This window comes from Somniosus microcephalus, chromosome 7 (genome assembly GCF_052327205.1).
Source record: "Somniosus microcephalus isolate GS21.2 chromosome 7, FLI_Smic_1.0, whole genome shotgun sequence".
Taxonomy (NCBI): Eukaryota; Metazoa; Chordata; class Chondrichthyes; order Squaliformes; family Somniosidae; genus Somniosus; species Somniosus microcephalus.
In genome coordinates, this window is record NC_140993.1 from 260500567 (window position 1) to 260521089 (window position 20523).

At 48.0% G+C, this 20523-nt stretch overlaps 1 protein-coding gene across 2 annotated transcripts in view; it reads left to right on the top strand.

Annotated features, from left to right (window-relative positions):
• Positions 1 to 1970: 1970 nt before the first annotated feature.
• Positions 1971 to 20523, top strand: part of anxa13l (annexin A13, like) — a 66243-nt gene continuing 47690 nt past the window's right edge. For both annotated transcript variants that reach the window (XR_015079098.1, XM_085993661.1), the window contains exons 1-2: positions 1971 to 2076; positions 13774 to 13849. Coding sequence is in view for 1 of the 2 variants with exons in the window: in XM_085993661.1 (XP_085849787.1) it covers positions 2062 to 2076; positions 13774 to 13849 (91 nt within the window). In the remaining variant the exon portion in view is untranslated. The remainder of the gene's footprint in view (positions 2077 to 13773; positions 13850 to 20523) is intronic.

Here is a 20523-nt window from a genome sequence, read left to right on the forward strand (position 1 = left end):
CAAGCTCCCACAAACAGCAATGTGATGATGACCAAATACTCTGTTTTAATGATGTTGGTTGAGGGATAAATATTGTCCAGGACACCGAGGAGAACTCCCCTGCTCTTCTTCAAAATATTGCTGTGGGATCTTTTACATCCACCCAAGAGGGCAGATGGGGCCTTGGTTTAACATCTCATTCAAAAAGCGGCACCTCTGACAGTGCAGCACTCCCTCAGTACTGCACTGGAGTATCAGCCCAGATTTTGTGCTCAAGTCTCTGGAGTGGGACTTGAACCTACGACTTTTTGACTCAGAGTCAAGAATGCTACCCACTGACAATGTAAGCAATTAGAATTGATTCAAGGTCCTATGTGCATCATTGGACCTGGTTTTCATAGATTAACGAGGCTCCTGCCTAGTGGAAGACCAAAGGAAAAATGGCAGCAGCGTGGGAACATGGCTGTAAGTTGACCACTTCGCTATGGCCCCATTTTTGCAGGACAATGGAAATTAAAATCCTCCCTTTACCGAAGGTAAGTACATGAGCAATACCTCAGCTGTTGCAGTCGACAGATCATTTTTCTCCATTCATTTTTGCGATGTGGGCGTCGCTGGCAAGGCCAGCATTTATTACCCAACTGTAGTTGGCCTTGAGAAGGTGATGGAGGGCCTTCTTCTGATAGGAATGCTAGCTAGACCACTTCAGAGTAACAGTTAAGAGTCAGCCACATCGGAGTGGGCAGCATGGTGGCATGGTGGTTAGCACTGTTGCCTCACAGCGCCAGGGACCCGGGTTCGAATCCGGCCTCGGGTGACTGTCTGTGTGGAGTTTGCACATTCTCCCCGTGTTTGCGTGGGTTTCCTCCGGGTGCTCCGGTTTCCTCCCACAGTCCAAAGATGTGCGGGTTAGGATGATTGGCTATGATAAATTGACCCTTAGTGTTAGGGGGATTAAATACGTGGGGTTACGGGGATAGGGTGGGATATGTGTTGGTGTTGGGTGTAGGGGTTACGGGGATCGGGTGGGATATGTGTCGGTGCAGGCTCGATGGGCCGAAATGGCCTCTATCTGCACTGTGGGGTTTCTGTGGTTTCTGGGCCTGGATTCATAGGTAGGCCAGACCGGGTAAGAACAGCATGTTTCCTTCCCAATGGTGAACCAGTTATGTTTTACGACAATCTGATAGCTTCATGATTTTTTTTGTACTGAATTCAAATTCTCAAACTGCCATGGTGAGATTTGAACACACATTCTCTGGATTTTTAGTCCAGGCCTCTGGATTACTAGCCCAGTAACATACCCAACAGCAGCAATAATTGGCATTTATACTGCGCCTGTAACATAGTAAAACGTCCCAAGGCCCTTCACAGGAGCGTTATCAGACAAAATTTGACACCGAGCCACATATTGGGACAGGTGACCAAAAGCTTGGTCAAAAAGGTAGGTTTTAAGGATCGTCTTAATGGAGAAGAGAGAGGTAGAGAGGCGGAGAGGTTTAGGGAGGGACTTCCAGAGCTTGCGACCTAAGCAGTTGAAGGCACGGCCGCCAATGATGGAGCGATGGATATCAGGGATGCGCAAGAGGCCAGAATTGGAGGAATGTAAAGATCTTGACGGGTTGCAGGGCTGGCAGAGGTTACAGAGATAGCAAGGGGCGAGGCCATGGAGAGATTTGAAAACAAGGATGAGAATTTTAAAATTGAGGCATTGTCAGACCAGAAGCCAATGTAGGTCAGTGAGCACAGGGGTGATGGTTGAAAGGGACTTATTGCACTATGCTATTGTACCCTGTTAAACATAACAGCCCAGGTAATGATTGTGTTGCCCATGCTCTTTATTTACTTTTGAAAGCCAGACTGAATAATCGGAACTCTGTCTCTATGTGCCTGGGCATCTCGAAGTCAAGGTAATGTATCAGGTATTACTTATTAACCTTTTACCGCTGGATCCCAACCCTTTGCAGTGAAGTCACGCCCAATCAGCACACATATGGATTTTATTGCTCCCCGTATAAATGTTGCTCCACAAATATCTTACAGTTGTCTGAGTTTCGGGAAAGGATACAAAGCTGAAGCAAAATGGGCAACACTCATGTAAGTAATTATGCCAATCGGCCCTCTGCAAAACTCATTCAAACTGTATGCCACATCTGAACTCCCTGACTCTTAAATTTACCCAGCTGGTTGTCTGCCAAACAGCAGAAAGCAGTTCAAGCGAACTTGTAAATTATTTTTTTAAAGTTTCATGTAATAATTGGTGAAAATAAATTCCTTGCGTTGATTTAAAATATTTTGTTGGTCTTTCATCATGTTTATAATTTAAAGGAGCAACATGTTTGGAATGACTTGAAAGAGGAGTGGGTCAATATAAAGATTGATACGCAGAGTGTAATGCTGTCCTATACTGTAAACTTTCTAAAGGAGATTTGCCTTTTCAGCCTTGTTTTCAAATCCCTCCACAGCCTCGCTTCTCCCTATCTCTGTAACCTCCACCAGCCCTACGACCCTCCGAGCTCTCTGCGCTCCTCCAATTCTGGCCTCTTGTGCATCTCCGATTTCCAGCACCAGACCATTGGTGGCAGTGCCTTCAGCTGCCTGGGCCTTAAGCTCTGGAATTCCCTGCCTAAACCTCTCCGCCTCTCTCTCCTCCTTTAAGACGCTCATTAAAACCTCCCTCTTTGACCAAGCTTTTGGTCACCCGTCCTAATGTCTCCTTATGTGGCTCGGTGTCAACTTTTGTTTGATAACACTCCTGTGAAGCGCCTTGGAACGTTGTACTATGTAAACGGCACTATATAAATGCAAGTTGTTGTTCTTGTATCGTAACTTTAGTCAAACATACATGAAAAAAAATGAACTATTCCTTTGGGTTTTTTTTATTCGCTTATGGGATGTGGGCGTCGCTGGCAAGGCCAGCATTTATTATTTATTGCCCATCCCTAGCTGCCCTTGAGAAGGTGGTGGTGAGCCGTCTTCTTGAACCGTTGCAGTCCGTGTGGTGAAGGTACTCCCACAGTGCTGTTAGGTAGGGAGTTCCAGGATTTTGACCCAGCGACGATGAAGGATCAGCGATATATTTCTAAGTCAGGATGGTGTGTGACTTGGAGGTGAACTTGGAGGTGGTGGTGTTCCCATGCGCCTGCTGCCCTTGTCCTTCTAGGTGGAAGAAGTCGTGGGTTTGGGAGGTGCTGCCGAAGAAGCCTTGGTGAGTTGCTGCAGTGCATCTTGTAGATGGTACACACTGCAGCCACGGTACGCCGGTGGTGGAGGGAGTGAATGTTTAAGGTGGTGGATGGGGTGCCAATCAAGCGGGCTGCCTTGTCTTGGATGGTGTCGAGCTTCTTGAGTGTTGTTGGAGCTGCACTCATCCAGGCAGGTGGAGAGTATTCCATCACACTTCTGACTCGTGCCTTGTAGATGGTAGAAAGACTTTGGGGAGTCAGGAGGTGAGACACTCGCTGCAGGATACCTAGCCTCTGACCTGCTCTTGTAGCCACATTAAGGCAATGGGATGGAATAGACTATCTCATAAGTACCTTCATGTAGATATTTGACCTAAAAAACAAGATTAGAAGTTCACATTCAGCAAACAATCTGATTCTAAACTTATAGGCCTAGAAATTCAGTGGGCTGCGCCACCAGTTTGCGCCCAAAGAGGGCACTCAGTGGCTTTAGCGCCACTGGCCACACCTACCGCGATATTTAGCGGGGCGCTAATGGCGGCGTTAGCCTGTAGCGCTGCGCCGCCACCGATGACGTCATCGGTGTGCGCAGCGCCCCGCTCCCGCCCCGATGACCATATTTGGTCGCGCCCGCCTCTTTAACGCCGGTCGCAACTAGCGACCGGTTCACAGGGGCCTACCTGTGGCGGTAGTGGCGCTAGTTAAGGTGGAGGTGCGGGCGGCCGCTTTTTCGTCGGCCGCCTGCCAGCACCTCCATCCCCGGCCTCCTAAACACCCCCCACCCACCCCGTGGCATTGCCGGCTGTTTCCCGAGAGCCCGGCACTTCTCCTTGGTGCCGGGCTCATTTGCCGGCACTCGCGAGCGGGGCTCGCGCTGTTGCAGGCACCTCCCCCTTAACAGTGGGAGGAAGGCCTGCAGTACCGCTGCGTGCCGTGCCGCAGCGTGTGGCGCTGCAGCCCTTAGCACGCCGATATTCAGGGTGAGCGCCCCAAGCGGGGCGCGGGAAGCCTCGAGTAGCGGCCCGCTTCCATTTGGGGCACAGAAACTGAATATCCGGATGGCGCAAGTGGCTCCGCTCGCAGCGGTAATTCCGGCACCCAGGCGAGCTTGGCGCCCCAAATGGCGCCCAACTGAATTTTTAGCCCATAGAATCATAGAATCATACAGCACAGAAGGAGGCCATTCAGCCCATCGTGCTTGTGCTGACTCTTTGAAAGAGCTCTCCAATTAGTGCCACTCCCCCCTGCTCTTTCTTCATAGTCCTGCAATTTTGTCCTTTTTTAAACAGCGATCTAATTCCCTTTTGAAGTCATTATTAAATGTCTGAGTGTACAGTGGGAATGGGCTTTTAACAGGAATGTGTGTTCAGTGTTCTGTAAAAATACAATGGTTAATAGATTCACTTCACATCCGCACACATGACTTCAAGCCCGGCCATCGATCGACACTTCGGCCCACGTTGTAGAATATGTGATGACTCTGGGCTAATGTAGCACTTCCAGTGGTGAAGTTCCAATAAGAGGTCCTCATTTTGAGGTTTCAGTCTCTCGTGACGCTTAAATTCACCTCAGTCCACTGGATAAATTAGCAGGATAGGAACATTCAGCCCCTCAAGCCTGCTCTGCCATTCAGTTAGATCATGGCTGATGTGTACCTGAAGTCCATTTACCTATCTTAGCTCCATATCCCTCGATACCCTTACCCAACAAAAAGTCTATCAATCTAAGAACATAAGAAATAGGAGCAGGAGTAGACCATTCAGCCCCTCGAGCCTGTTCCGCCATTCAGTAAGATTGTGGCTGATCTTCTACCTCAACTCCACTTTCCCGCCCAATCCCCATATCCCTTGATTCCCTTAGTGTCCAAAAATCCATCGATCTCGGTCTTGAAAATACTCAACGACTGAGATCGCACTGATCTCAGTCCCATTCTCATCCAAGCTGCTAGACTCAGCGTTTCGCAATAGCCGTGTGATCTATCTCAGACCGCAGAAAGAACTGGTCTACTCAAACAAGAAGTGCATCGGATAACGAGCCAGTGATAGACTGAGGCAGTATTTCTAGTTTGATATGAGCTACCGTAAGACCAATAACAGAAGAAATGGCTTTTTAGCTATTTGGTACAGATAAAATCCCAGCCTGAACTCCAACAGCCCATATGTTGGAAGATATTGGTTCTGAACAATATTATCAGTCAATATTGGAAATTACAGCACCTGAGTCAGCCAGGTCAGTGTGTTTCTTCGACGTGTTTGACACTGTATGGTACCATAGCATAAAAGCAGCTTTACAACCTAATTACAGAAGGCTCTCACAAAATATTTATCAATCAGCATGGGAAATGTTGTAAAATAATAAAAATAAGGAGTTGCCCGAGCTGTTCAATGGTTAAAGGTTGTGTACGCAAGTTCCTTGATTAGAATGCTACTTCACCTTGGAAACTGTGACATCATCGATACAGTCAGGTTTAAAGTGAACGTCCAATTATTCGTAACTCTTTCTGTACTGTGCAAAATTCCGGTCTCCATTATATTAAAAGGATATGGAGGCACTGGAGAAGGCACAAGCAAGATTTACAAGGGTATTAAGGGATATGGGGCAAACCGTATATATGGAGTTAGGTCACAGATCAGCCACAATCTCATTGAATGGCGGAACAAGCTCGAGGGGGTGAAATGGCCTAGTCCTGTTCCTATACCCATCAGGAAAGACTAACCAGACCGGGGCTCTTTTCTCAAGAAAACAGAAGGCTGAGGGGTGAACTGATCGAGGTCTTTAAGATTATGAAAGGGTTCAATAGGGTAAACGTAGAGAAGATGTTTCCACTTGTGGGGGAGACCAGAACTAGGGGCCATAAATATAAGATAGTCACCAATAAATGCAATAGGGAGTTCAGGAGAAACTTCTTTACCCAGAGAGTGGTGAGAATGTAGAACAAGGCGTGCTTGAGGCGAATAGCATAGATGCATTTAAGGGGAAGCTAGATAAGTACATGAGGGAACAACGAACTGAAGGTTGTGCTAGTAGGGTTAGACGTAGTAGGGGTGGGAGGAGGCTCGTGTGGAGCATGGGCCAGTTGGGCCAAACGGCCTCTTTCTGTGCTGTAACTTTTATGTAAAAAATTAGTTGTTCGATTTTTTGATATTTTTCAATTATTTTCATTTGAACTGTAATTGCCATTATAGTAAGGGGGAGGAGAAAGGGGAATGATCTGGAGGTGTTACTCTGTCGAACAGTTTGAAGGAGCTGAATTATTATCAGAAGATACCGTCATTTACCCAGGGAGTTTCTGCGCATTCTTCATTTGAAGTTAATTGAGTTTCCTCACACTCAGTATGTCCTTCAAACCTGATGATGCCAACTACGCTCCTTGTTTAAACAAATATATATTGGTGGAAATGGATAGAAAAGGAAATACAAAAGGAATCGTAGTTTGTTGATCTTGGTTTTTAACGGATTTGGTGGCACCTCTCTTTCATTCAAAAAAGTTTTCTGGAGACTCCCTGCTTTATCACGAAATGTACCACCAAAATAGTTCTACTACCAAAACCTGCAGAGGCGATTTTACCAGAATGGTATCAAGGATGAAGGACTTCAGTGATGTGGAGAGACTAAAGAAACTAAAATAACAACAGAAAATGCTGGAAATACTCAGCAGGCCAGGCAGCATCCGTGGAGAGAGAAACAGAGTTAACGTTTCAGGTCTGGGACCCTTCATCAGAACTGGAAAAAGCTGGAGATTAACAGATATTAAGCAGGTGCAGAGACAGGGGGGGGTGGTTAGGAGGGGAGGAAGAAATAGAAAGAACATCCTGTACTTTTGTAAGAGGCAGGAAAGATAAAATGTTGCAAATGGGAATGGCAAAAATCATACTGCATGAAAAATGGGGGCAGGGATAATTATCTGAAATTGTTGAACTCAATGTTGAGTCCAGCAGACTGCAAAGTGCCCAATCGAAAGATGAGGTGCTGTTCCTCGAGCTTACGTTGAGCTTCATTGGAACAATGCAATAGCCCGAGGACAGAGAGATCAGAGTGGGAGTGAAGCGGTGAATTAAAGTGACAGGCGACCGGAAGCTCAGGGTCACCCGTACGGACTGAACGGAGGTGTTCCGCAAAGCGGTCAAACTAGGTTTATTCTCCTTAGAGCAGAGATGGTTATGGGGAGCTTTAATAGAGGTGTTCCAAATTATATGGGGTTTTGCAAGGCAGGTGGATGGAGTTTGGATACAGATCACCCATGATCTTATTGAATGGCGGAACAGGCTCGAGGGGCTGAATGGCCTACTCCTGTTCCTGTGAAACTATTTCCACTGGCAGGAGGGTCGGTAAGCAGAGGACACAGATCTAAGATAATTGACAGGCTATTAAACCTATTAGCTCTTTCTTGTACTAATAGTTTGAATACTTCACAGACCAGCCTTGTTGTTGTCCGCTCCACACTCTAGGAACTTTTATATTGCAGCCGGATCTTGGGAGAGTGAGGTAACTGCACAGTTCTCCCACATTTAGTTGTGAATATTGCAGCTTGTCTTTCTGTGAACTGGCTGCACTGTGGGCTTCGCTATTCCGCATAAGTATGGGCTGGTCTTTTTGCAATGATGTTGCTTCATGTTACAGGAAACTCTCGTTTAAACAGCACCTAAATATCCGGAATTCTCTATTAACCGGCAAAATTCTTACTCCGAAAACACCTCAATAACCGGAAATGTTGCCCAGTCTGAGTCTCCCGCGGTGGCCGAGTTAGTCAGTGGGGGTAGTTCTCCAAACTGCCACTACTCGGCTTCTTGGCGCTGTCGGAAGTCCGAACACCTCAATAACAGGAGTCTGACTCTCCCGCGCTGCCGGGAGCACCCAATTACTGTATACTGCGCATTTCTTGATTTTTTTATTTTTGTTTGTTAAAAATAGCCTCGGTAGATAACCCTCTCCGTCATCCGGAATTTTTAATCAACCGGCACCATCCCGGTCCTGTCGGTGCCGGATACCAGAGAGTTTCCTGTATCACCATAGAGAGAGCATCACTGCATGGGCGATGATGCCACAGTATTGTGTCATTACATGACTACCAAAACATGCTGCTCGCGCCAGGATGGTGCATTTATGGCAAAAGCAAAATACTGCGGATGCTGGGAATCTGAAATAAAAACAGAAAGTGATGGAAATACGCAGCAGGTCAGGCAGCATCTGTGGAGAGAGTGAGAAACGGAGTTAACGGCTGCGATTTTCCCTACCTCGGCGAGCGACGTCGGTGGCGGGTCTCGGCCCCGCTGCTGGCTCCATCCCAGCCTCTGACATGACCTTCCTCTGATTGGGCTTGCTAAACTCCGCCTAGTGAGTTTTCCGACCAATTGAAGGAAGCGGGTCTGATGACTTCATTTATGATGCATCATCAGCCAGTTTCCTTAAAGGGACGATGTGCAAATTTACTTTGACAGTTGTGTTGTCAGTGTTCTACAGCATTGAGGTGCTGCAAACACTGACAAACACTGCACAGAGGTGCACAGCTGCACCCAGGCTCTCCCATGACTCCCTCCATATGGTTATGGAGGGAGTCACAGCACACTGGGAGGTTCTCTTCCCTTCCAATGGGCAGAAGAGACCTCCCCAGGACACCAACGCAGCCTGGTTGCACATTGCACAGGAGGACACAAGCAGAGATGTCGTTAGGAGGACCAGGCTGCAGTGGCACAAACCTTTCAATAATCTCAGTAGATCTCAAAACGTTACTGCTAAGCCACACTCAACCTCATCCTGTTGTGCCACTCATCACATCCCCATCACTCTGCCTTCCCTACCCTACTCCTGCACATCCTTACTCACACCAACTTACCTTGCACCTCCACCCATCCCTCTCTATTTACATTATCACTTCCCCATCTCACTAGCCACCCCTCACACTCATCCGCATCCTAGTGCAATCATACGAACTAACAAAACATTTCTGGCCTAGAAATTCAGTGGGCCTTGCGCCCACTTAGCGCCTAAAGAGGTCTTTTGCGCCGGCGGGGTGGTAGCGCGGAAATTGAGTGCAGCGGTATTGGCGGCGGTAGCCGTTAGCGCTGCGCCGGGACCGATGACGTCATCGGTGTGCGCGGTGGCCCGTAACGCCCCGAAACCGCGCCGATCCCCATATTTATTTGCGCCCGCCTCCTCCGAAGCGGGCGCAAACAGCGAACAGAAAACGGGGCCGTCCTGCTGCCATAGTGGGGCGCTTTAAAGCTGAAGGTGCGGCCGACCGCACCTCCTTCCCCGGCCTCCTCCACCCCCCCCCCCCCCCGCGGCATTGCCGGCTGGTTTCCGTGGAGCCCGGCACTTCTCCGTTGTGCCGGGCTCTTTTGCCGGCACTCGCGATCGGGGCTCTGGCCGTTGCAGGCACCTCCCCCTTAAGAGAAGGAGGAGGCCTGCAGTACCGCAGCCTGCCGCACCGCATCGGGTGGCGCTGCGGCAACTAGCGCGCCGATATTCAGTTGCAGCGCCCCGAACGGAGACGGGCACACCCTGGTATAGCGCCCGCTTCCGAATTGTGGCGCAGAAGACGAATATACGGCGTGCGCTAATGCCTCCCCGCCCAGCGCTAACTTTTGGGCGCGAGCGAGCTGCCCGCGCCCAAGTGAATTTCTAGGCCTTCTGTGTTTTAGCCAGTGTTCAGGTGAAGTTTCTGTTAATGTGCTGTTAAACATTGAAACTTTTATTTTTAATTTGCTTTCTTGGACAGATTTGTGTGTTCCTTTGGAAGTGGCTTAATGAGTTGCAGTGAATGGTGAGACATAACGGTACCCCTCGCTGTAAGGATTTAGGGGGCTTCTTTAAACTGGTTTAAAGTAATTTTCCCGGTCTTACAGCCTTTGCCTGCACATCAGACCAATTCCAATAAAACTAATTTTAAAACAGCGGTTTCGAATCGCTACCCCACCTTCCAGTTCTGACTGCAGGGCTTATAATTATTGATATTAAAACAGACACGTAGTTTGGATGAGAGAAAAAAATCAAGTTTTATTAACTAAAAGAAACTATAATCAAAATATCAAACTATCCCACGCACACAGTAATTACAGTAAAATTGCTTAAAATGGGGTAAGGCAGACGGCAAAAACGAGGGGTAAGTGACTACAATGTTGGTTAAACAATCTTAGTAATATCCCCTTAAATTACCATCCCCCAAACTCCTGCTAGGTTGCCTTGTTGAGGAGACAGAAACTCTGCTCACCTGTGGTCCAGCGAAGTAAGAGAGAGAGCTAGCTTCCAGCCGCTATCTTTATACCTGGTGCGGCCCCTGCCTTTCTGCCTTGCAAGGGTCCAATACACAAGAGAAAGCTGTGATAGGCTAACTCAAAGTGGTTAGACTGGATTAATGTGTCTTCCGGAGCTTCCTGGGCTGAAACAAAAGGGAGATACAACTGCTCTATTGTCCAGTACTGGGTGATTTAAAACCCATTCAAATCTTAACGTTTCCCATTCAAGATACAAAAAGTCTCTTCTGCAGTTTAGACGTATCCACTCGATATACAAACAAATGCTAATAGCATTCAGTTGCTTTGTAAACAAAGCAATGTCCTTTGTCTTCATTGAACCTTACTCCCAGACACAGAAAGCTGCATTCCAAACCTCTTTTGTCTCGGCCATGTGGTGTCCGCCATTTTTATCCCTGGAAATTTAAAAGCACATCTCCCAGGGATACTTTAATCAAAAAAATGAATCTTCAGAACTGTAAATTATTGCGAATTCTTACATCGCAATGGTGATGAGTGTGAAAGGAATGGCTTGGGCATTGTAGGGATGCTTTATGGTGTTGGTGTGGGGTGGTGCCTACCTGGCACATCATGTGGCAGCCAGGGTGTACAGCATCAAGTGAAGTAAATCTGGCCATGGTGAGGCCATCCCTGGCGTCCTGGGCAGCAATGTGGTTGGGTGCTGATGCCCTGTGTCCTGTGCAGCATCAGTTGATCGTGAAGAAGGTTGGTTTGGTTGTTGGTGCTGCTGGTGTGTCTGAGGACCAAGATGAGAGAGTATAAAGTGCACCCATGCTGCTGGAATAGATGGCAGGTGAAGTAGAGATGACAGAAGTGATCTGTCAATGGTGGGAGAGGTAATGAGGTCAGACTGCACGGAGACTTGTGTAAAGACTTGCTGCATCCTGAATCTGTAGTGGAAATGCAGTTTAGAGATGCTAGTGCTTAAGGGAACATTTTTCAATCAGCTGGTAGCTTTGAGTTGACAATTGAAGCTGTCAACTCATCAGCTGATTCAATGGCCACTGACCTCCTGCCTCAGCTTCACTGACGAGGTCTAGGCATAGCGGGAAACCGGTGAGAGATCTGTGAAAGTTAAAACGTTGGGGGAAACAAAGCATTGTTAAGTGGCTGTAAACAAGCCACTAGTGATTTGAATTGGGTTCCCCGCCGCTGCCTATCGGGTCTGCTCAGCGCTGACAGACCCGACATCGGGAAATGCAGGTGTGCATGTTTGGACAGCGGGTTCCCGACCCTCTGTCAATCAGTTTAAATTTCACAGCTAACCCGCAACCAATCAGGTCCGCTGAGCGCCGGCAAAATCGCGGCCAACGTTTCAGGTTGACGACCTTTCATCAGGGCCTGATAAAGACCTGAAGGACATGGGAACACCTGCCTAGTAAAGAGTTTGCCTAAAGGGGATGGAGAGGAATTTTCCAGATTTTTTCCTTAATTGGCCTAGGTTTTTATCTTTTTTTTGTCTGCCCCGGGAGATTATATGGGGGGAAAATTCAGTATCGCCCCGTTTGGGGCGTGATTATCAGCCGTGCGCAAAGTTTAGCGCCTGGCGCTAATTATCACCTCCGACTGCAAACTTGGCTTCTATCGCCCCTGGATGTGATTGGAGCGCTAAATCAAGTGCTACACATCTGTCTTAAGGCGCTAATGCCGAGGAGCGAGGCGCTACCTCAGAGCGCTGGTGAAGCTCATGTGATGTCAGTCAGCAATGGAACACAAACACAATGGCGCCGGCCAGTTCTTAAAGGGGAGGGTCGATCTTGCTCTCCATCCACACCCTGCTCATTGCAGCCTTGAATCTCGGCCTGGAGAGACCTGCTGGAAAGAACAATGGAGAGGCCCAGGGAAAGAGCTCAGAGTGCAGCCCCCACAGTCTCTTCTAAATCGATACAAGGAAGGGCAAATCAAAATGAACCTGCAAAGTGCTGCTCAGTACCCAAAACTCCTTCACACAGCGTTGAATCTCTCCAGAAGTCTCTCTCTCTCTCAGAATGCGTGGTGCAAAAATGTCACCAACAAAAAAAAGGCAGGAAGCGGTCGCCTTTAAATAGCGCTCCCCCAGTCCCTTCCTGACTGCAAAACACTCCCCTCAACCTGTTGTTGCTAGTGGCAGGTGGTAAGGCAGGGGGCGCCACTCAATATCCGGTCCGGGGCATTGCACACTCGACTGACGTCACGATCTGCCGGTGCAGGAGATCGTGGCGGTAATGTTTAGCATCGCCGCAAAATGTCTAGTTAATTTTGTGCTTGGCACAAACATCGCTGCGCACGGGCGCTAGTTGCTTTGCACCTCATTAGTGCCCTCTTAAGGCGCTAACAGGAGGCGCAAACCAACTGAATTTTTCCCCCTATGAGTCGCGTGGAGTGTGTGTTTGTATTGTGATGTACTCGGCATCACAACTATATGGGACAACAGCAACAACAACTTGCATTTATATAGCACCTTTAACGTACTACAAATGTCCCAAGGCGCTTCAGAGGAGCGTTATCAAACAAGATTTGACACCGAGTCACATAAAGCAATATCAGGACAGGTGACCAAAAGCTTGGCCAAAGAATCACAGAAACCCCACAGTGCAGATAGAGGCCATTTCGGCCCATCGAGCCTGCACCGACACATATCCCACCCGATCCCCGTAACCCCTACACCAACACATATCCCACCCTATCCCTGTAACCCCACGTATTTAATCCCCCTAACACTAAGGGTCAATTTATCATAGCCAATCAACCTAACCCGCACATCTTTGGACTGTGGGAGGAAACCGGAGCACCCGGAGAAAACCCACGCAAACACGGGGAGAATGTGCAAACTCCACACAGACAGTTGCCCGAGGCCGGATTCGAACCCGGGTCTCTGGCGCTGTGAGGCAACAGTGCTAACCACTATGCCACCGTGCTGCCCAAAGAAGTAAGTATTAAGGAGCGTCAAAAGAGGAGGGAGAGGCGACGAGGCGGAGAGGTTTAGGGAGGGAATTCCAGAGATTAGGGCTGAGGCTGAAGGGACAGCTGCCAACGGTGGAACAACGAAAATCGGGGAAGTGTAAGAGGCCAGAATTGGAGGAGCGCCAATATCTAGGAGGGTTTAGGGCTGGAGGAGGTTCCAGAGATAGGGAGAGAGGGCAAGGTCATGGAGGGATTTGAAAACAAGGATGAGAATTTTAAAATCGAGGTGTTGCTGGACCGGGAGCCAATGTAGATGAGTGAGCACAGAGGTGATGGGTGAAAGAGACTTGTGTGAGATAGGATACGGGCGGCGGAGTTTGGGATGATTTAAAGTGGTCCGCCATTATTATACCATGCTTTGTGTATATTAAGCACTGCGTATGAATATTAATCATTTATATTTTATTTTCCAGACAAGTATTCGATATAATGTGCATTTCAGTGAAGAGGAAGATGCCAAGAGGATAAAAAAGGCTTGTAAAGGAGCAGGTAATCAAATATTTCTATCTGGACATTAAGTTTTCATTTGAATTGAACTGACATCTAACGTTTTGTGATCATGTACAGTTATGATAGAATAAAAGGCACAAGAGTTTAACTGTGGAATGTCTTGCTTGTAGTTCGACTGGGAATTAATGAAGCATTTGGAGCTGGGAGTCATCTGATAGGGTGACAGGGTTTTTCTGATTCCATGAAAAGAAAGAACAAACTTGCACGGACGACCTTCCACGACCTCAGGACATCCCAAAGCGCTTCACAGCCAATGAAGTACTTTTTGAAGTGCGGTCAATACAAAGTGTTTTATTGAAGGGAAACGTGGCAGGCAGACAACTCTCTCTAGCACTCGGGCTTAATTTTGCTGGGGAGCACTGCAGTTTCACACCACCAGTGCGGTGCTGCTGTCATATGGAGAGCAACTAACTGTGTGGCTCTGGGTTACACTTCATTGGCTTATATACTATGGTGATGATGACAATGAGAGATGACATGTTTCAATCCTAGCCAAACAGGACAAAGGATGCCCAATAAAACAGCTCCGCTGCCTAGCAACACCATTTGGGTTGCATTGTCTAACTAGCAAACAGCACCAAATGCGTACGTGAATCATAGAATCATAGAATAGTACAGCACAGAAGGAGGCCATTCGGCCCATTGAGCCTGCGCCGGCTCTTTCGAAGAGTAATCCAGTTAGTCCCACTTTCCCCCACTCTTTCCCCATGTCCCTGCAATTTTTTCTCTTTCAAGTATTTATCCAATTCCCTTTTGAAGGCTACTATTGAATCTGTTTCCACCACCCTATCAGGCAGTGCATTCCAAATCCTAACAAAGAAACATAGAAGATAGGAGCAGGAGTAGGCCATTCGGCCCCTCGAGCCCACTCCGCCATTTAAATGAGATCATGGCTGATCATCCAAATTCAGTACCCTGTCCCTGCCTTCTCCCCATATCCCTTGATCCCTTTAGCCTCAAGAAATATATCCAACTCCTTCTTGAATATATTTAATGAATTGGCCTCAACTGCCCTCTGTGGCAGAAAATTCCACAGGTTCAGCACTCTCTGGGTGAAGAAATTCCTCCTCATCTCTGTCCTAAATGGCTTACCCCTTATCCTTAGACTGTGACCCCTGGTTCTGGACTCCCCCGCCATCGGGAACATCCTTCCTGCATCTAGTCTGTCTAGTCCTGTTAGAATTTTATAAGTTTCAATGAGATCCCCTCTCATTCTTCTAAACTCTAGCGAATATAAGCCTAATCGACCCAATCTCTCCTCATACGTCATTCCTGCCATCCCAGGTATCAGTCTGGTGACCAATCATTGCATAATTTTTTTCCCTCGTGTCGTCTTTTGTTCTTTTGCCAATCACCTTAAATCTGTGCCCTCTGGTTCTCGACCCTGCAGCCACTGGAAACAGTTTCTCTTTATTTACTCTATCTAAACCCTTCATAATTTTAAACACAATTTGTGAAACCGTGTAGGGTATCTGCACTTTATTGTTATGAAAATGATTAGTACACTTCCTTCTCCCTCCTGGCAGATAAGCTACTCGTCCGATATTAATGTACCAGACAAAAAGTCATCGTAAAACCTATTGCGACACATCTAATAGGTAGCTCTTGCTTCATATTTTATTTTTTAAAAGCAGGTTGAAGATTTTTAAAGGCATAGACCACGATTGTTGGTTCATAATAGCTCAGTAGAAGCCATTCAGGGGAGAAATGAGGACTCCTGTTAACATTTTAATTTAGGTATGAGCTCTGGAATTCCCTGCCTAAACCTCTCCGCCTCTCTACCTCTCCCTCCTCCTTTAAGATGCTCCTTAAAACCTACCTCTTTGACCAAGGTTTTGGTCATCTGCCCAAATATCTCCTTATAGGTGACTTGGTGTCAAATTTTGCTTGATAGGAAGGTTCTCCTGAATTCCCGATTGGATTTATTAGTGACTGTCTTATATTTATGACCCCTAGTTCAGGTCTCACCCGCAAGTGGAAACATCTTCTCTGCAACTACCCTATCCAACTCCTTCATAATCTTCAAGATCTCTATCAGCTCACCCATAGCCTTTTTTCTAGAGAAACCCCACCAATAATATACCAACCGACAAATACCCACAGACCTCAATCCATTTTTCTTTTATTCATTCATGGGATCTGGGCGTCGCTGGCAAGGCCAGCATTTATTGCCCATCCCAAGTTGCCCTTGAGAAGGTGGCGGTGAGCCTTCTTCTTGAACCGCTGCAGTCCGTGTGGTGAAGGTGCTCCCATAGTGCTGTTAGGGCGGGAGTTCCAGGATTTTGACCCAGCGACGATGAAGGATCGGCGATATACTTCCAGGTCAGGATGGTGTGTGACTTGGAGGGGAATTTGGAGGTGGTGGTGTTCCCATGCACCTGCTGCACTTGTCCTTCTAGGTGGTAGATGTTAAGTCCGTGAATGATTGAGACACGGACCAGCAGGAGTGAACAAAATAAGTCTTTACTGGTGGAAGTCGATAGTGAAACTAAACAAACAGAGGCTCTCTAGCGCCTTTTATACAGGGGTGGTCACTGCCGGTACTGCAGTCTGAGACCAGTTATTCTCTTAAAGGTACATACACAACAATTCCTCCCCTTTTAGATAAACAGTACATAACATTCATTTAACAACTAAATGATAACTAATTACAATCACAATTACTGTTGCTAGATACATTGGTTAAGTTTAAGCAATTATAAGTTCAGTCTTTGAGGAGGCTTCCTGATTCTGTCTGGGTAACGCCTCTTTGGGGTGTCAGGTTCTTCTGGCAATGTTGAGTCGGAATCAATGTAGTTGTTTGGTTCATCTGCTTCCAATATTACCGGTTCTGCAGTAGCTGCAATTGGAACGTCGATTTCATTACCAGGTGTATCAGATCGTGGCGTGGAGTTGACGTTTTCCAGTGACTCTAGAATCTGGTCAGCATGGCGTCTTACAATGCTCTCCCCAACGTCCACGGTATACATGAGAGGTCCTTGTCATGTACAAATCGTTCCTGGCTGCCATTTCTCAGTGCGGTAGTCCCGGGCCAAAACTGGTTGACCTATCTTAAAACTCCTGGTCGGCCTTTCATTCATATTCTGAAACTGCCTGTTCTCCACATCTCTTCGGACGTTTGGCTTAACCAAATCCAAGCGGCATCGTAGTCTTCGATTGAAGAACATCATGGCTGGAGTTTGGTTGGTAACCGCATGTGTCGCATTTCGGTAGGCAAACAAGAAGTTGTCCACCTTGTGTTGTAGGGGTATATCTTCATTACACATTGCCTTGATAGCCTTCTTGAATGTTTGGACAAACCTCTCGGCCAATCCATTAGTGGCTGGATGATATGGGGCAGATGTGTAATGCTTAACACCATTGTTCTTTAAGAACCTCCGGAACTCTTCAGACACAAACTGTGGTCCATTGTCAGAGCAAATCTGTTCAGGCAGCCCATTCCTGGCGAATATGGTTTGTAAAACTGTGATCGTTTTTTCTGTGGTGGTTGAGGACATTTTTATTACCTCTGGCCACTTTGAATGTGCATCCACCGCAATTAAAAACATCGAGTCCATGAAGGGACCAGCAAAATCAATGTGCACCCTTTGCCATGGAGGTGAGGGCCACTCCCATGGATGCAGAGGAGCTTGTGGTGGGGCGTTTTGGACCTTCTGGCATCCTGCACAGCTCTTGGTCATCTCTTCGATTTCTCTATCGATTCCCGGCCACCACACAAACGCTCTGGCGAAGCTCTTCATTTTTACCCCACCCAGATGACCCTCATGAAGCTCATTGAGCACTCTATCCATCAACTTAGGTGGAATTACTACTCTGGATCCACACATCAAGGTTCCTCTGCACACTGACAGCTGTTCTCTTCTCGGCGAGAATGCTGGCAGCAGTGGTTCGCCATGTGCTGGCCATCCCTTCACCGTTAAATCATAGACCCGTGATAGTGTCGGGTCATTCCGTGTTTCCTTTTCTATATTTGCATTCGTCACGGAGACATTCGACTATGGTCGAGTGGAATAACTCCATTGGATCCACTGCAAGGTCTTCTTCTTCCACCGTCGGCAACGGTAGACGTGACAATCCATCAGCATTTCCATGCTGTTTAGTTCCTTTGTACTCGATGTCATATTGGTGTGCCCCTAGGAAAAGGGACCATCTCTGCAGCCGTTGTGCTGTCATTATCGGTACGCCCTTCTGAGGGTTGAAAATGGAGACAAGAGGTTGATGATCGGTTAGTAGAGTAAATTTTTGACCGTGCAGATAGTGATTGAACTTCTTCACCCCCCACACTAGGCTGAGGGCCTCTCTGTCAATCTGGGCGTAGTTACACTCGGCAGAAGTTAACGAACGTGACGCAAAAGCTATCGGCCTCTCCAAACCATCAAGGAATTTATGTGACAGTACCGCCCCAATGCCGTAGGGAGACGCATCACACGCCAGCCTGATTGGCAGTGCTGGGTTGTAGTGAGCCAATACTTCCTTTGAAGTGATTATGTCCTTACTCTTCTGAAAAGCACGCTTACAATCATCGCTCCATTTCCATGCTACCCCCGTTCGTAGCAGGGCGTTCAGTGGGTGCAGAATTGTCGACAAATTCGGCAAAAACTTATGATAGTAATTCAGCAACCCGAGGAATGACCTCAGTTGCGACACATTTTCAGGCACTGGGGCCTTAACAACCGCTTCAATTTTGTCAGGGGACTTATGTAACCCCTCTTCATCAATCACGTGGCCAAAATACGATATCTGTTTCTTAAAAAATTCGCACTTGGGGCGGTTGGCTCGCAGCCCATGTTCCCTGATGCACTATCAATTGCTACAAAAGACTGGAGATTGAGAAAGTAATAAACAGGCTTTTATTACCAAAGAACAGAGCATGCCTCTTGTGGTTGCCTGGTATCCAAAAGGGCCGGAGGTTTCTGAGCAGCGACCTTTATACCCAGTCATGAGGGTGGAGCCACGGGCGGAGTCAGCTGAGGCATGCACAGACAAGTACAACAATATGCAAGAGTGAACAACAGTACTAACAGTGAACAACAGTACTAACAACAGTGGTGAACAACAATACTAACAACAGTGGTTTACCACATTCACCCCTTGTTTAGAATTGAGTCCGGCGGGGTGAAGTGCACTAAAAATTCGTGTACTGAAGTCTATCAGGAGGCCTTGTAAGCCGTCCTGAGCGTCGCAGCAGCGGCGGTGATGGTGCAGCATCCAACGGTGAACCCGGTGTCTCGTTCAGAGGAGGTGTAGCAGGTGGCAGACCCTGGGGCTGCTGCATGCCGTCTACAGGGGTCAGAGCATGGGTAATGGGAGGTAGCGATGGTGGTCTCTCAGAGGCACCCGAAGGTGCGAGGTCTCGTGCGGGGACTGTGTCCTGGGGGTAGGCAGGAGTAGCGGTGGGTGGCGAAGAGGGTGTTTCAGGAGCACCTGCAGGTGCGAGGTCTCGAATGGAGACTGTGTCCTCCCGCCCGTCCGGTTACACCACGTAAGCATACTGCGGGTTGGCGTGGAGGAGGCTCACCCTCTCGACCAGGGGGTCCGCCTTATGGGTCCTCACATGCTTCCGCAGTAGGACGGGACCTGGAGAAGTCAGCCATGTTGGTAGCGAAATCCCCGACGTGGACTTCCTGGGGAAGGAGAACATTCTCTCGTGAGGAATGGCATTGGTGGGTGTACAGAGCAGCGACCGAATGGAATGGAGCGCCGCAGGGAGGACCTCCTGCCAGCGGGAGGTCGGAAGGCCCTTAGATTTTAAGTTTAAAAGGACTGCCTTCCAGACTGTCACATTCTCCCTTTCCACCTGGCCGTTACCCCGGGGGTTGTAGCTGGTGGTCCTGCTTGTAGCAATGCCTCTCGCGAGCAGGTACTGCCGAAGTTCGTCGCTCATAAAAGATGAGCCCCAGTCGCTATGGATATAGCTAGGGAAACCGAACAAGGCGAAGAGGTCATTCAGACATTTAATGACCGTGGTACTGGTCATGTCCGAGCAAGGGATGGCAAACGGGAAACGGGAGTACTCATCAATTATATTGAGGAAGTACACATTGCGGTCAGAGGAGGGGAGGGGCCCTTTAAAATCGATGCTCAGCCGCTCGAAGGGGCGCGTGGCTTTGATCAGGCTCGCTCTGTCTGGCCTATAAAAATGTGGCTTGCACTCGGCACAGATCTGGCAGTTCCTGGTCATGGTCCTGACCTCCTCGATGGAGTAGGGCAGGTTACGGGATTTGATAAAATGGAAGAACCTGGTGACCCCCGGGTGGCAGAGGTCATTGTGGAGGGTCTGTAGTCTATCAACCTGCGCGTTGGCGCACGTACCACATGATAGGGCATCTGGGGGCTCATTGAGTTTCCCGGGCCAGTACAAGATATCGTAATTGTAGGTGGAGAGTTCGATTTTCCACCTTAAGATCTTGTCATTCTTGATTTTGCCCCGCTGCTTATTATGAAACATAAAAGCCACTGAACGCTGGTCAGTGAGCAGGGTAAATCGTTTTCCGGCCAGGTAATGCCGCCAATGTCGCACGGCTTCCACAATGGCCTGGGCCTCCTTTTCGACAGAGGAGTGTCGAATCTCGGGGCCCTGGAGGGTCCTTGAGAAAAAGGCCACGGGTCTCCCCGCCTGGTTAAGGGTTGCAGCTAGGGCAAAGTCGGATGCG